This window comes from Pteropus vampyrus, unplaced genomic scaffold, assembly GCF_000151845.1.
Source record: "Pteropus vampyrus isolate Shadow unplaced genomic scaffold, Pvam_2.0 Scaffold37, whole genome shotgun sequence".
Taxonomy (NCBI): Eukaryota; Metazoa; Chordata; class Mammalia; order Chiroptera; family Pteropodidae; genus Pteropus; species Pteropus vampyrus.
The window spans coordinates 6723561-6737289 of record NW_011888818.1 but is presented as its reverse complement, the minus strand read 5'-3'; the positions used below and the strand labels follow the sequence as shown (position 1 = coordinate 6737289).

Sequence of the window (13729 nt, the reverse complement as noted above, 5' to 3'; positions counted from 1 at the left end):
TGGTTTTCAGGCTGAGAGACTTGGAGAGGGGATGAGATGAAGTCAGAGAGAAACCAAAGGTGGCAGGTATGGAAAGGACATAGGCTGGGGAGAGAAGCATCTGGCTTAGCTATACCAGATGCTGTCCAATAGAAATAAAATGTAAATTTTGAAATTGTCTTTAACTGACATGTAGGCTAATAAATTTTAAAGAGGTTTTTTTTTTGGAGATAATTAAAATTAAATTTTATGTAAGCCAGACACATGTATAAGCTTAAAATTTTAGCAGTCATAATTTTAAAAAGTCAAAAAGAACAAGTGAAATTAATATTAACAAGATATCCAAAATGTTATCATTTCAACATGTATAAATATAAAAATATTTATTGAGACATTTTAGTTTTTTTTGTATAAAGTCTTTGAAAGCCTGTATTTTGCACTTATAGCACATCGCTATTCAGATGGTAAATTTTCATTGGAAATACTTGATCTGGTTTAGCTTTCATAAAATTTATAGTTGAAGTAGTAGATTCATGTATGCAACTTGTTTTAAGCTTATTTAGAAGTTTTCCAATAACTGGATTAAATAGATATATTTAAACATAAATTTAACTTAATTAAAATTAAATAAAATTTAAAATTCAGTTCCTCAATCACACTAGCCACATTTCAAGTACTCAGTCGCCATATATGGCCAATGGCTTTCATGTTGGACAGCCTAGAGATAGAATTTCAACCCTTAGATATATGACAAATCTATATTATTGATCAGTGCAGGAAAGACACACTATTCAACAAATGATGCTGGGACAATAGGGACAAAAGGGGAAAAAAAGGAAGGAAAGAAAGGAAGGAAGGAAGGAGGGATGCTTTTCCTTCTGATTAGGAGACAAAGGTAAAGGGTATTTGTGAGAAAGAGAAGGGGAACAATTATATCTATAGAAAGAAGGCATTGTTATTGGTTCAGATAAGCTAACAATGTTTTTAATTTTCAGTCTGGTAGACATTAGTCCAGTAGTCATAATATCTGCTTTCTTGTTATCTTTGCAAACAGTTCTGTGGGACACAATGTTGCTTTAGGCCCAGTCTAAAGGTTAATTTGCAGTTTTAACGTTCCAAAGATCTCAGGCACAAGGTGTACGAAGTGGTTCCTTTGGGATGGCAGCTCCCAGTTTAAAGTGGCTTTGTTTAGATTATTTTTTACATAGCTGAAGAGGAAAGTAGTGAATTGGAAAACAGATCTTAAAAAATGAACCAAAATGCAGCTTTAACATATAAGAAGAAAAATGTGGAAGAGGTTAAGAGATATGAACGATAAAGTGATACAGTCCAACCTTTATCTAATTGCAATTCCATAAAGAAATAAAGATAATAAAGGAGAGGTTATATTTAAAGAGAAATATAAGATACATATATATCCTCCAATTCAGGAAATCCAAGGGATTCTCACCAGAATAAACAAAAAGAAGTGCACATCTGGATTAATAGTGAAGCTGTAGAAAAACAATGACAAAGATAAAATCTTAAAAGAAGCAAGAGAAAAAAGGCGGGTTCTCTACAAAGTAACCGTTAGATTAACATCTGATTTCTCAAGAGCAACAATGAAAGCCAGAAGACAAAGAAATACTCAAAAATTAACAAAATAACTGCCAACCTGTAATTCCTTAGCCAGCAAAATGATTCCTCAAAAATGAAGGTACAGTTTAAACAAAAAAAAAACACACAAAAAAACTCAAACAAATAAAACTGAAGAAGTTTACTATCATTAGAGCCTATATTAGTTTTTTATTGCTGCATAACAAATTACTACAGGCTCCGTGGCTTAAAAGCACACATTTATTGTCTCTCAGTTTCTGTGGGTCAGGAGTTCAAGTACAGGTTAGCTGGGTCCTCTGGGACATCAGGGCCTTACCAGGCTGAAATCAAGGTGTCTTCAAGGGTTGCGATCTCAACTAGGCTCTAGGTCCTCTTCCAAGCTCACTGGTTATTGGCAGAATTCAGTTCCTTGGAGCTGTAGAACGGAAGCCTTCATTCTAGAGGCCACATAGCCCTCTTGCAGCCCTCTCCAAAATGTGGCACTTTGGTTTTTTCACAGTAAACAGAAGAATCTGACTTCTGGGAAGGTCTGATCCTTTTAAAAGCCTCACCTGATTAAGTCAAGCCCACCCAAAATAATCTCCCCCTTTGATTAACACAGAATCAGCTGATTACGAACTTTAATTACAACTTTAACGAACTTTAATTATGTAATGTACCAGGAAAATCTCATTTTCCTGGTACATTACATAATCACAGGAGTTAAAGTCCACCTCTGCTCACACTCAAGGGGAGGAGATCATACAGAATGTATACACAAGAGGGTAGGAATCTTGGGAGCCATTTTAGAATTCTGTCTACCACAAATCCTCATTAAAGAAACTTCTAAAGGAGGTACTCTGTATAGAAGGAAAATAACCCCAGATGGAAAATCTGAGGCACGAGGAAGAGTGAGCAAAGAAAATATTAAACATATGGGTAAATCTACACAAATATCAACTATTTAAAATGACAACAATATATCTGATTCATGAGATTAATGAAATAACAATGTCATTGAAATATTTGGTTACGAAAGCATATAAATTCAAAGGGAGTGCTTAATGTTAAAGAATTCCAAGATCTATGTATTGTTTGAAAGAAGAATAAAGATATTGATTAAAGATACTGTTAAGTTAAATATGCAGATTAAAATTTTTAGAAGAACCATTAAAGAACAGAAATAGATTTTATACTTTCAAAACAAGAAAGAGTTTAAAAATGGAAAAACAATCCTGCTGCTTGCTAAGTGTCAGGGCTGGATGATATTGCTGACCCAAAAGGGAAGGTTCTATGGTGTGACGCCCAGCTGGAAGAATGCACAAGAGGCAGATATGAGGACGAAATGTTAGGCACTAACTTAATTGTGCAGAGCGCACGTCTGTTGGGAAGTACAGTTCTATTGGGGAGGGCAGTCTATTGCACGAGGCATGCGGTCTTATGTGCACTACTCCTGCTCCCCTTTCTTGTGCTCCCCTTCTGCTCTCCAGGGGACTGCATGGCTCCTCAAATAGCAGAATACAAAAGTGGCATTCGGCCACACATGTGTGATACAATAAACTGAAATATGTTTACATATTTTCTAAGTCTGGGGTCCTATTCCTAGCTGTGGGCCTGGATCACAGCCAGACCTTGGGCCAGTCAGGCCTGGCGCCTACACTATTCTTAGAATTAAATAAAGTTGCTTGGTATATGATCAATATATAAATTTTAAAATAGCATTTATAATAGCATGAAAAGTAAGGTACCTGTAATAACTATAGTAAAATTTGTGCAAGATCTTATTGGATAAAATTATTTCAAATTTTTGTAAAGATAACAAGGTTTAAATAGATATGAGTATACCTTGTTCATGATTAGGAGAACTCAGTATTATAAAACTGTCAGTCCCCGCAAGTGGATGTAGAGCAATCCCAACAGGATTTTTGTGTGTGTGAAATCCAAAAGTGGTCTAGATGAACAAAAACCCCAGGAAAGCAATGGGCTCTCACTCCCAGAGTTGCCTGCTCTCATTGCCTGACTCATTACCAGGAGCAGCTAGTTTGATAGAAAGGTGGAATGATTATCTGCCAGGTTCAGTTGCTGTACCGGTGAAGTTGGAGTGCTGTTCTACAGGATGTGGTATATGCCTTAATCCAGAGGACACTATGTGGTACTGCCTCCCCAAAGCCAGGACACACAGATCTAGGAATGAAGAGGTATAGATGCGAGTTTGCCCTCTTAGTGGTACCCTAATACCGACTGGAAGGAGTTTCACTCCCTGTCACCATAACCTGGGACTAGGTAGGTTTGGAAGTCCTAATGCATAAAGGATGAATAATTCTACTAGAGAATTGGCAATAAAGTAGAAGCTGACACTGTCCCCTGACTAATCTGAGCTCTCATACCACTGAGGCAACAGGAAGAGAAAATGGACAAGGTAATTGATCCCTGGAACTGGCCAACAAGAAAGTATAATCAGAATAAGGGCTGAGAGTCAGGGAAAGTGTCAAGTTAGGGCAGGGGTCACAGAGAATTAGTCCATCTTGTCTAGGTTTGTTAGTTAGACTGAGGCATTCTAGAGTGTTGGGCCACATGAAAATCCTGAGCAGCTTAGGGGGAAGAGTTATCACACAGGAACTGTTAAAATATTTTCCAGAAATGCCATCCACCTCCTTTGCCAAGCTCAGGTAGAGGACTGGGATTGCACCTTGTTAGAATCCTATGGAGACAAGGGCCATGGTGGGGGGGCGGGGGCTGGTGGCAGAATGGGACATCAGGCCGGGCAGGCTTCAGCCTGTCAGGGACACATGAGAAACAGGGCCCTGTCCCACCCTCTTCAGGCTGAGCCAGTTGCTCCCTCCCTACCTTAATGAAGAAACTGGTGAGCCTGAAGAGGAAGAGGAATAGCCAAGAAAATTGCTTCATGATCCCTGTGTATACAACACCTGAGTCCACAGAGTTAGTTCACAGTCACACCTGAGAGGGTGAGGCAGATGCATAGCACACAGTGAAGTGAAAGGAGGATGCTGGGAAGAAAAGATTAAGGGTGGTTCTGCAGTGTGCAATGAGGGAGGGATCCCATCAGGTCTGTTAGACAGAGGTGACCAAAGACATGGGAGTGGTACTAGGGACATCGGTGCTCTGTAACTTTCATGAAAGGTAGTACTCAAGCCATGAAGAGGACATAAGTATTTGTAAGTGTTGAGTGAACTCTAGGAGGAACATGATGCATGGTGTTGGTACTGGAAAATACTGGGCGGAGAAGGATATTACAAGTGATGAGAGTGGTAAAAGGTTGAAATGGAGATGTGAAGATGGGGTTGAAAGAAATATAGGGTGTACGGATGGTAAATGGAGAAGATTTACAGCTGGTTTGGGGGATATTGGGAGTACTTTATGGCCAGGGCATGTTGAGAGAAGTTGTGAAGTGTAGGTGGTAGTGGAGGAGTAAAGGGTGTTGGAGGCAGTTACCTGTCCCTTAAAGTCTCCGGGCAAGCTCCCCAGTGAATGAAGTCAAAAGCAATTTGCAGCAATCATGGTTCTGGTTGAAGCCCAAAGGCCTGCCAGCCCCCATCAGCTGTTCCTCATCAATGAACCCACATATTTGCCGAAAGGAAGACACATTCACCACCCAGGCTGACCTTGCCCATTGCAGGACCCCTGGGAAGAGAGAGGACCACAGTCCTTCAATCCAAGTCCTGGGGTAAACTCTCATGCTCACTGGCCACCCTGCTTCTCCAGGAGACTCCAGGAGGGCAGGGCCCATCCAGGGCTTTCAGGAGTGAGTCAGTGGGTCCCCACCTAGGCACCTGGGCTAGGTGCAGGAAAACTTAACATGAACTGAGACCTCATTTTCATTAGCTATGTTCCTAATACTCTCCTTCCTCTTTTATTTTAATATTTGGAGTTTTGCCTTGCCTTCCTTCCACTTGCCAGCTGGCGCTAACTTAATTGATCCTTGTTTACATTTTACCTCACTGACAAGGAGCAAGAAAGGAGAGGCTACAAACTCTGAGAGTTGTCTTTCACATATTCATACATTCATTCACTTATTCGTTCCACAAATGTTCATTAGGCCCTGGATTGTAGCAGACACCAAGATAGGTGCTGAGAACATAGGGTGCTAGGTTTGGGTGGGGGAAAAATGTGTGCAGAGATACTTGGGAAGGTGAGTTTTTTTTAAATCTACCAAAGGAACAAAAAAAAAAAAAGTCTAGATTACATAAATTATGAAAAATAGTAGTTCTCACATATGAATTTACAGTATTGTTTTCAAAATGCTAAAACTATTTGAACCCTATATTGAAATTAAGAATCACAAATGAAAATTTGAACAGGTAGTATTTAGCAAAAATTTACTAGAGAGAAAATTATTCTTAAAGAGGACAATGGACCCCAAACTAGCAGATGTATTGACATAAAGACCAAAGGAGCTCACAGCCTAGTTGGAGACTGATCCTTACAGAGCAATGTCAGGGGACAGAGATGTGTACAAGGAGTTAAAGGGAGCCCTGTAAATTGGGAGTGGCTGAGAGGCAGAGGTGTCAGGGCAGGAGCCACAGCACAGGTGATATCTGTGCTTAGTCTTGGCAGGTTAACTAAAGTTAGCCAGGCTCAGGGGGTGGAAAGGGATATTCCACGTAGAGAGAATCGCATGTGTAAAAGCATAGCCAGAGCGGGGCGAAACATAGAGCATAGTCTAAGAGCTACAGATTGGCTGGAGATGAGGGTGTGGGTTAAGGAAGGGCAAAAGGTGAGGTTCTCAGACTGCAGAGGGTCTTGTAAGTAAAGAGAAGGGGCCTAGAGTTTATCCTGTAAAGGACAGAGTACCTTCAAAAGATTTTAAGCAAGAAAGAGATATGGCAAAAGGCGATTTCTAGAAGTGGCAGAAGGGAGAATAGATTAGATATGGGGAGACAGGAAAGGAACAGTTAAGAAACTATTACTATGAACACAATTTAGGTTGCTATCTAAATTGGCGTATCCCAGGCTGAAGTAATTTTTGCTCAAATAAATGCTTTATATATATAAACACTATTACTAAGCAAGGTGCAGACACGTTACAATTTTTGGGAAGAGGAAAAAAAACATGCTCGCAAATGCATGGAGTTTTGCCTTGCTCTTTGTTCATTTTCCATTTGGGTAATGTAATTAACTGACCATGAAAAGGTACATGAGACCCTGACAACCTTACCTCCCAGGGGGAGACTGGACAGCTGATTTTCAAGGAGAGGAGACATTTTTTTTTAACTGCATACCCTTTTGTACACTTTCAATTTTGTATTTTAGACATGTATTACCTGACCAAAAAATTAATTTTCTCTTAAAGAGACTATTATACAAACCAGGAAAAAATGTTAGGGAGAATTTGCCTGTCACCCACTTCCTTCCTTCTCCGAGAAGAACTCAAATTTCCTTAATCAGAAAAAAATTAAAAAATCAGAAAGTAAAGGACTTGGGCCCAAGGCAGTGGTGGTTTTGTCTACCTCCCTGGTAGTTCCTGAGCTCTTTGAGAACAGGAAGTCAGTCTTCTTGGTGGTTATGTCCCTAGTGACCTAGTGACACCCTCAAGGAGCTTGTGTTGGGATGACTGACTGCTGGTCTGGCTGGAACTTGGAGCTGGGAGAAGAAGAGGTGGGATCTTATATCCCCTTGCTGGTTGTATCTTGGGCTACCTGGTTCCATTACTAGCATCCTAATCCGGACTTGTGACTGGTGGTTCCCCTGCTGCGTACAACAAAAGCACACTGGGTCATTGCTCAGCAAGCAGTTGAGTGCCAAGGGGAAGGAAATAACCATGGGAGACAGTAAACAAGGAAAATGTCAGGAGAATGGAGAAGTGAGGTTGGCACAGAAGATGGGCATAGTTCCTTTGCAGATTTGTAAGCAGAATGGCCCGATATAATTGGTGGCAAAGGTGAAATCCAAGGCCTTTGGGGTTAATGTCTTGGGGATTCCTGGGAGGAGATAAGAACACAGGGAGTGGGTGATGGAGGGACGACCTTGAGGGAGACAAAGTCTGGGGGATATATTGGGGTTCAGTAGAAATGCCACAAGAGCATGTCTGTGCAAAGATAGGACAATGAAGTTTGAGGCTATAACTTAAGGCAGGTTCTTTAGGGTTGTGTGAATTCGAGTGTTTCAGCAGGATGTGCAGGTTACGCTTCAGGGATGCTTGTTTTAAGGTACCTGAGCTAGAAAGGAAGCTCCCAAAGCAGGTTTGGGGGAAGCGAGTCAAGGCACATACCAAAGACTGCAGCATTGTTAACTAGTAGACATATTTCAAAATACTCCTACAGGAGCCACCAGGCAAAGGTCCAGAGGGAGGCCATAGAGCTCAGGTCCACCTCACCAAGCAGAAAGCTTTTTGAGGCTGCTTGGATCTCAGCCAGAGCTTGCTGTCCACACTCATGGCTACGGCAGGCAAGGACCACACAGGTCCCATGCGGATCAGCTCCTGGGACACTGCCTTCTCAATGCCTGTTGGAAAACAGCTTCAGAGGCTCATCTGGGAAGTAACTAGAGGGCCGAGGAGCAACGGGAGGGACAAGGGTCCTGACAGTGGGTGTTCCTCCTCCCCTGCTCTCCCTGTTAAAGCTATTGGGGGCTGAGGTCCCTAGTGAGGTGACAGGATGGTAGCACTCACCACTTTTGGCCTCAGTCACCACTGCCATCTTCCCAGTCATATCTGTGGAGCAGTGCTGGAGGTCTCCCAAAGTTGAGACTTATGCCATAGCCACCACATACTTAGTCTAAACAGGAGGAGCAGAATGAGGACAGAACCAGGGCCCCAGACCAGGGTGCTGAGTAGACCACAGCAACATAGCAGAGACTTCTGGCCTGCTACCTGGAGTACAGCAGTGGGAGGAGGGTGGGGAAAAGCTAGTCAAGGCTGAGTGGGAACTATTAGTGAGGCTGGTGTGGAGCCTAAGACACAAAATTTAAGGAGGCACTCACACATTTAAGCAACCCATTTGAACCTGAGAATGACTTCCTCCTTATATTGTGTGCCCATTATTACCGCACTCCAAATCCAGTCAACAGAAGCTCAAGGCTTTGTCTCCAATTGACAGAGCTCCAGGGATTAGTGGAGCAAGAAATCAAATTCTTCATGTTTTGAATAATTCTGTGCCTTCCTCCCCAAATGAAAGGAGGCTGTAAGTTCTCCTAACTGAGGTAGATCCCACTTGCAGACCTTATGTCCGCTCCTTCGTGGGGAGAGGGATGATTCTCCAAAATGCCTCTGCTGGGGAGTAGCCTTGGCCCTCAAGTAGCAGGGGCTCCTAAAAGTGGAAATGTGTTTATTCCCTGGAGCCAGCTTTCTATCTTTTTCTAGGCCTATAACTGTTCCTCTCCAGATCCGTGAAAGTACACACCCTTTGAAGAAACTAAAAGAAGTATCAGGCCAATTCTTAAGGCAACTTAGGTGTTTATTTCTAGCAGACAGAAGGTAGGTGGGATTCTCACTGGCTGAGGTTCAAGCCTCATAATGGGGCAGGAGCTTGGAGAGGAGTGACCACAGTCTGGGGGTTGAATTCTTCATTAGCTGTGTCACAGTCACCTGGGCTTCTGAGCACCTGTCTAGATAAGGCACTACTCAATGAGAGGAGAGGTACCACCTTCATTGTCCTCCTGCTGGGGTGTGCTAGAGCTGAGCAGCATCTGCGTGGGTGAGTTCCACATGCTCACACCAGGAGCAAGTTTCATGGCTTCGGACAGCAGCATGGGCTTCCACACCACCTGGGACGTGGCCTCGAGGATTTGGGACTCAGGACTCTGACTCCTATGAAGATCCTCACCTCTCTGGTCCTCGGGGTCCCCGAAGTCCAGGCCCTGCGGAGGAACCTGGATGCGGCCCGCCCACAGATCTTCCAGCAACTCGGCCTCTCCCTCCCAGCCGCTGGGCCACTTTGCACTCGGCCACATCTGGGGTCTGGGGTTGCGGGCCACGTTGGGTTGCCTGTAGAGAAAACGGATCTCGGGGCAGGGCAAGGGCAGCTTTGATCGGAAGCCTGGCGATGGTAGGCATAAGCTTAAAGTGGGGTGTTGGAGGCGGGGGCCCAAGGCACCAAAAGGAACGCCAGGCGGTAGAGAGACAAAAGGTGCTGGGGAGACCTGGACACAGGGGCCAGTGGCTGGGCGTCTGGCTGGAGCCCCGGTCTTCACAACCTGTGGGCGCCCGCGGTAGGTTTCCAGGAGGCGCGACCCGGAGTCTGGATCCACAATCTCAGCCAGCGGGCACACCCAGTGGTGCGGCAGTTGTGTGGGGTCCAGATGTGCCACAACCGTCCTGCGACTCGCGGTATAGGAAAGGGTGCTCAAATGTGAGTCTGAGCCCTCGGTTTGCTGCAGCTGGAAGAATCCTGAGGGGCTGAGCATGGTGGGGCTTCCCTCAGAGGAGCTGGCCAACGATTCGCCCGAGGCCATGCAGGGCACATGCTCTTTCTTGAGCTCCAGCAGGTCCCCAGCCACGTGCGGTTGCCGCATGCAAGAGTAGAGGTCCTTGATCGAGAACTGGGAGCTGAGGGCCTGTGCCTTCTCAGCAGATTCCTGGGAGCTGGCTACCAGGGACAGCTCCAGAGAAGGGTGGGGACTGCCAGTGGTAGCCATCTCCACCGATGACGGTTGGAGGCTCACGTTCAAGGACTCGGGCGAGGACAGGTGGCCTCCTCCCTGGCCTTCCAGTTCATCTGAAGGACATCTGGGCCCTGCCTCCTGAAACAGCTCGGGGGTGGGTAGGGAACCAGGGGTGTCTCTCAGCTCCGGAGAATGCTCCCAAGATTCCATCTGCTCCTCAAAGTCTCTGTCCATCCGTGCTCTTCCTAAAGAAATTTGGTCCTCGCTCTCTTGGTCCTGGGGAAATACACCGGGGGTGGAGATCAGAGGTGAGCAGTGAGACGTCAGAAAGGGGAGAGAGGAACTAAAGGTAGAGGAGTCCAGAGAGGCCCTGAGGAGAACGAAGAAGACTCCGTGGAGGTAGGAGTGAAGGTCAAAGGGAGCTGGGTGCTGGGCTTACTTCGCTTTGGAAGGTCTCCTCCAGCCCCGCCGAGGCGGGAGCGTGCAGCACAGGCACGGATCCCTGAGCCCAGGCATCTGTTGTACATGCTGAAGGCTCCTCGTCCTCGCCCCACGTGGGGTCCTCAGCCACTGAAGATTCTCCTTCGTCCCGGACCAGGAAGCGCCACTCAGTGATCTGCAGCATGGCCTCCCGAGCCTGGCTGATGGTGAATGGAATGCACTGCAAAGAGGAGAGAGAGGGGTCTCAGCTGGGCAGGGAGTGTGGGGGAGGGGGGAGGTGTTGTCTGGAGGACCCAGATCCAGGCTCACCTGTTGGGTTAGGTAGACCTTGAAGGCAGAGTCCATGACTCGGGACAGCAGATCTGCCAAGATGTCCCCCACCACATCCTCGCCCTCCTCCACAGCCGTAAGCGCCATCCACTCAGCCTCAGTGAGCCGCCCAGGAACGATGTCCACCTGCGGCACAGGCACCGTAGGTGGCCGTGCCTTTTCTGCTTTGGATCGGGTCACCCCGCGGTCTCGGGCCTGCCTCTGTGGGAAAGGAACAGGATAATCAAAACAAGAAACCAACGAGTGGAACAGAGAAGCAGCTATAGGCTAGAGGGAAGCTTTCTCAAATTGTCTAGTAAGAAAGAGAAACCTTTTGAAAGGGTCAATTTACTAAGAGCCTGCTGTGTGACAGATACTTTTTAGGTGTTTGACCTAATTTAGTTTCATAATAGCTCACTAAGCCCATTTCACAGACAAAGAAACTGAAACTTGACACAGGTTAACCAGCACTTGTTTTGGATTACAAAATAAACCCAGGCTTTATATAGCTCCAACTCCACAGTCCTTGCTATTTGCACTAGGTCAAAGTGTTCAAAGTTTTTGAGAGGTTAAAGAACTTGAGAAAGACAGTCAATATATGGTGTTGGAATTATTGATGCTGTTTAGAGTCTCCTCTCCTCCCCTAAATCAACTTAGATCCTCATTTCATAATATATATCTAAATAAATTCCAGATGCAGTATAGGACAAACACATACATACACATACACACAAATATAAACAAAAAATAAGATGCAAGAAAAATAGGTTAAACTGTCATATATTCTCTGGGTGAGAAAGAACTGCTTAAGCATAAAAGTAATGTAAGAATAATTAAAAAAATAGGTAGATAGGTATATATACATAGGTCAAATTTTCCTGTACTTATTTTTAAAAACATTCTAATTACAAGCTTATATTGGTAGTTACCATGTACTAGCACTTAAAGTATAATAGACACATACGTGGACTCAATTCCTACATTTTTTAGACAATATACTCTTTTTATCCCCATTTTACAGAATTTTCCCAGGATCACATAACAAGGAAGTAGTGGAGTCATAATTCAAATGCCAATCTGGTTCCCATGCCTGACTTTATACTGCTTTCCAAACAAAAAACATTTGTAGCAAATATAAAAAATAAATATTCCCCAATATATTAAAAATGCACATAAAATAAGAAAAATATTACACGTAAAACTACTGTACAATGTAATGTCAACTATAATCAATAAAGAAAAAAATTTAAAAAATAAAAACTTTAAAAAAATCATAAGACCCCAAGGAAAATAAGCAAAAGACGTAACATTTCACAAAAATGGAACTGTAGATGAGTAATAAACATTTGAAAACATGTCTAACTTTCAAAATTATCAATTCAAGTTTTACAAATGCATTCAAAGGCATATTCTAAAATAAAAATAAAAATATATCCTCCAACATATTCCCTGTGTTGTGATTTATAATAGCAGAATATTAAAGCATGTCTAACAAAAAGAGAATAGATGGCTAATTGTATACTATCTTCATGACAGAATATTATGCAATGATTAAATGTAATCTTTATGAGGAATTTGCAATAGCATAAGAAAATATTTATGATTTAATGTTAAGTGAAAGAAACAGGATAAAAAATTATATGTCAAGTATGATCTCAGGTAATATAAACCAGTATTTATTGAAGAAAAGAAAAACAAAATTGTAATGATAGGCACATTTCTTTTCTATGCTCTTCTCTATTTTATAAGTTCTATACGATTAGCTTGTATCCTTTTATAATCAAGAAAAATCCACTTAGAAAAAGACTAGTGCCAAAAATTCATTCAGAACACAGGATTTTACTAGCAGATTCTTGGGAGCCTCCTCACTAACCCCACGACAGTCTCCTTGAACTTAGTTCCTTCCAAAATTGACCTCCAAATGTACTCTTCCCAAACCTTTGCCTCCTCAGACCCAGCCTTACTGACTCACACCTGATGTTCCCTAAAATTCTTTCTCTCCCCTATCTGGTGTTTTCTAAACATCGCACTGAACTCAAAATCTCTTAAGCCTCATTTCCCATCTTTGTTAGTGAGAACAGCCTCGGTGGCAAGCCTAGGGAATGGTCCCGTCCAAGCTTGGCCAGAAAGGACAGGTAAGGCTGGGAGACGTCCTGTTCCTTAGACTTCACCTCCCCATTCTCTCATGTGACACTGGTGATAGTGCCCATGGCTAGGCGTGGCCTGACCAGAGGTGCCAGACATATTGTTACACAAAGGTTCTTCGAATGTCTTTTTTTAACTTTAAAATTTCTTGGTTTAAAAAAATTTTTGACTTTCAAGTTCAGCCTCAGAGTTGTTATTTAATCCATTTCTTCCTCCTGTAACTCTCGAAATGGATAACTTTTTTAGCAACACCTCTCCCCAAGCCTGACCAATTCTCGTTTATTCATTTAAATGGACACCTCAACGTAAGAGATTTATTACATGCATTAGCTGTTTCCAAAGTCACTTCTTATTCTCAGGCTCTTCACTACCCATTTGAAGCCTTCCCTCAGCTTCCGAGTGCCACAAAGCGTGTGAGTGGGAGTGGTGCAGGTGTAGATTTTGTCCAAGTCCCGGAGTGGATTCCTTGGCCATCTTGAATGCCTGTGTGGTGGGCCGGCGCCGGGTGTCGCGGAGCCCCCGATGGTTCCCGACACCGACCTTAAGAGCCCACTCTGGCGTACCGCCAGCTAAGGTGAAGCTCACCGAGCTTTCATGCGCCATCGCATCAGCTGTTGCTCCAACCTCTGGATTTCCGCGCTTCCGGGTCCAGCTCCTGCCACCGCCTAACGGTCGCCCCAGCAACCACGCCTTACGCAGAGCTGCTGCTGCCCGCCCCCCA

At 43.9% G+C, this 13729-nt stretch overlaps 1 protein-coding gene and 1 pseudogene across 2 annotated transcripts; both read right to left on the bottom strand.

Moving 5' to 3' along the window:
• Nucleotides 1-3453: 3453 nt before the first annotated feature.
• On the bottom strand, nt 3454-8497 carry LOC111738352 (annotated as a pseudogene).
• A 448-nt stretch (nt 8498-8945) lies between these two features.
• On the bottom strand, nt 8946-13729 carry CUNH2orf81 (chromosome unknown C2orf81 homolog). Of its 2 annotated transcripts, none has more exons than XM_011358124.2 (4): nt 13594-13729; nt 10864-11085; nt 10553-10774; nt 8946-10389 (listed from the first exon to the last, which is right to left on the bottom strand). In XM_011358124.2, exons 1-4 carry the CDS (start codon nt 13609-13611, stop codon nt 9130-9132), a joined length of 1722 nt encoding a protein of 573 aa, XP_011356426.1. In that variant the 5' UTR covers nt 13612-13729; the 3' UTR covers nt 8946-9129. The 2 variants fall into 2 exon arrangements, with proteins under 2 accessions (XP_011356426.1, XP_023385235.1); XM_023529467.1 differs by having other exon boundaries at nt 13572-13715.

Bases quoted from the DNA above. Each gene is read 5' to 3' on its own strand.
- CUNH2orf81 (XM_011358124.2), bottom strand. The intron at 10,775-10,863 runs GTGAGCCTGGAT...TCCTCTTTGCAG, and splicing joins AGGTCTACCTAACCCAACAG to TGCATTCCATTCACCATCAG. The intron at 10,390-10,552 runs GTAAGCCCAGCA...GTATTTCCCCAG, and splicing joins AGGAGACCTTCCAAAGCGAA to GACCAAGAGAGCGAGGACCA.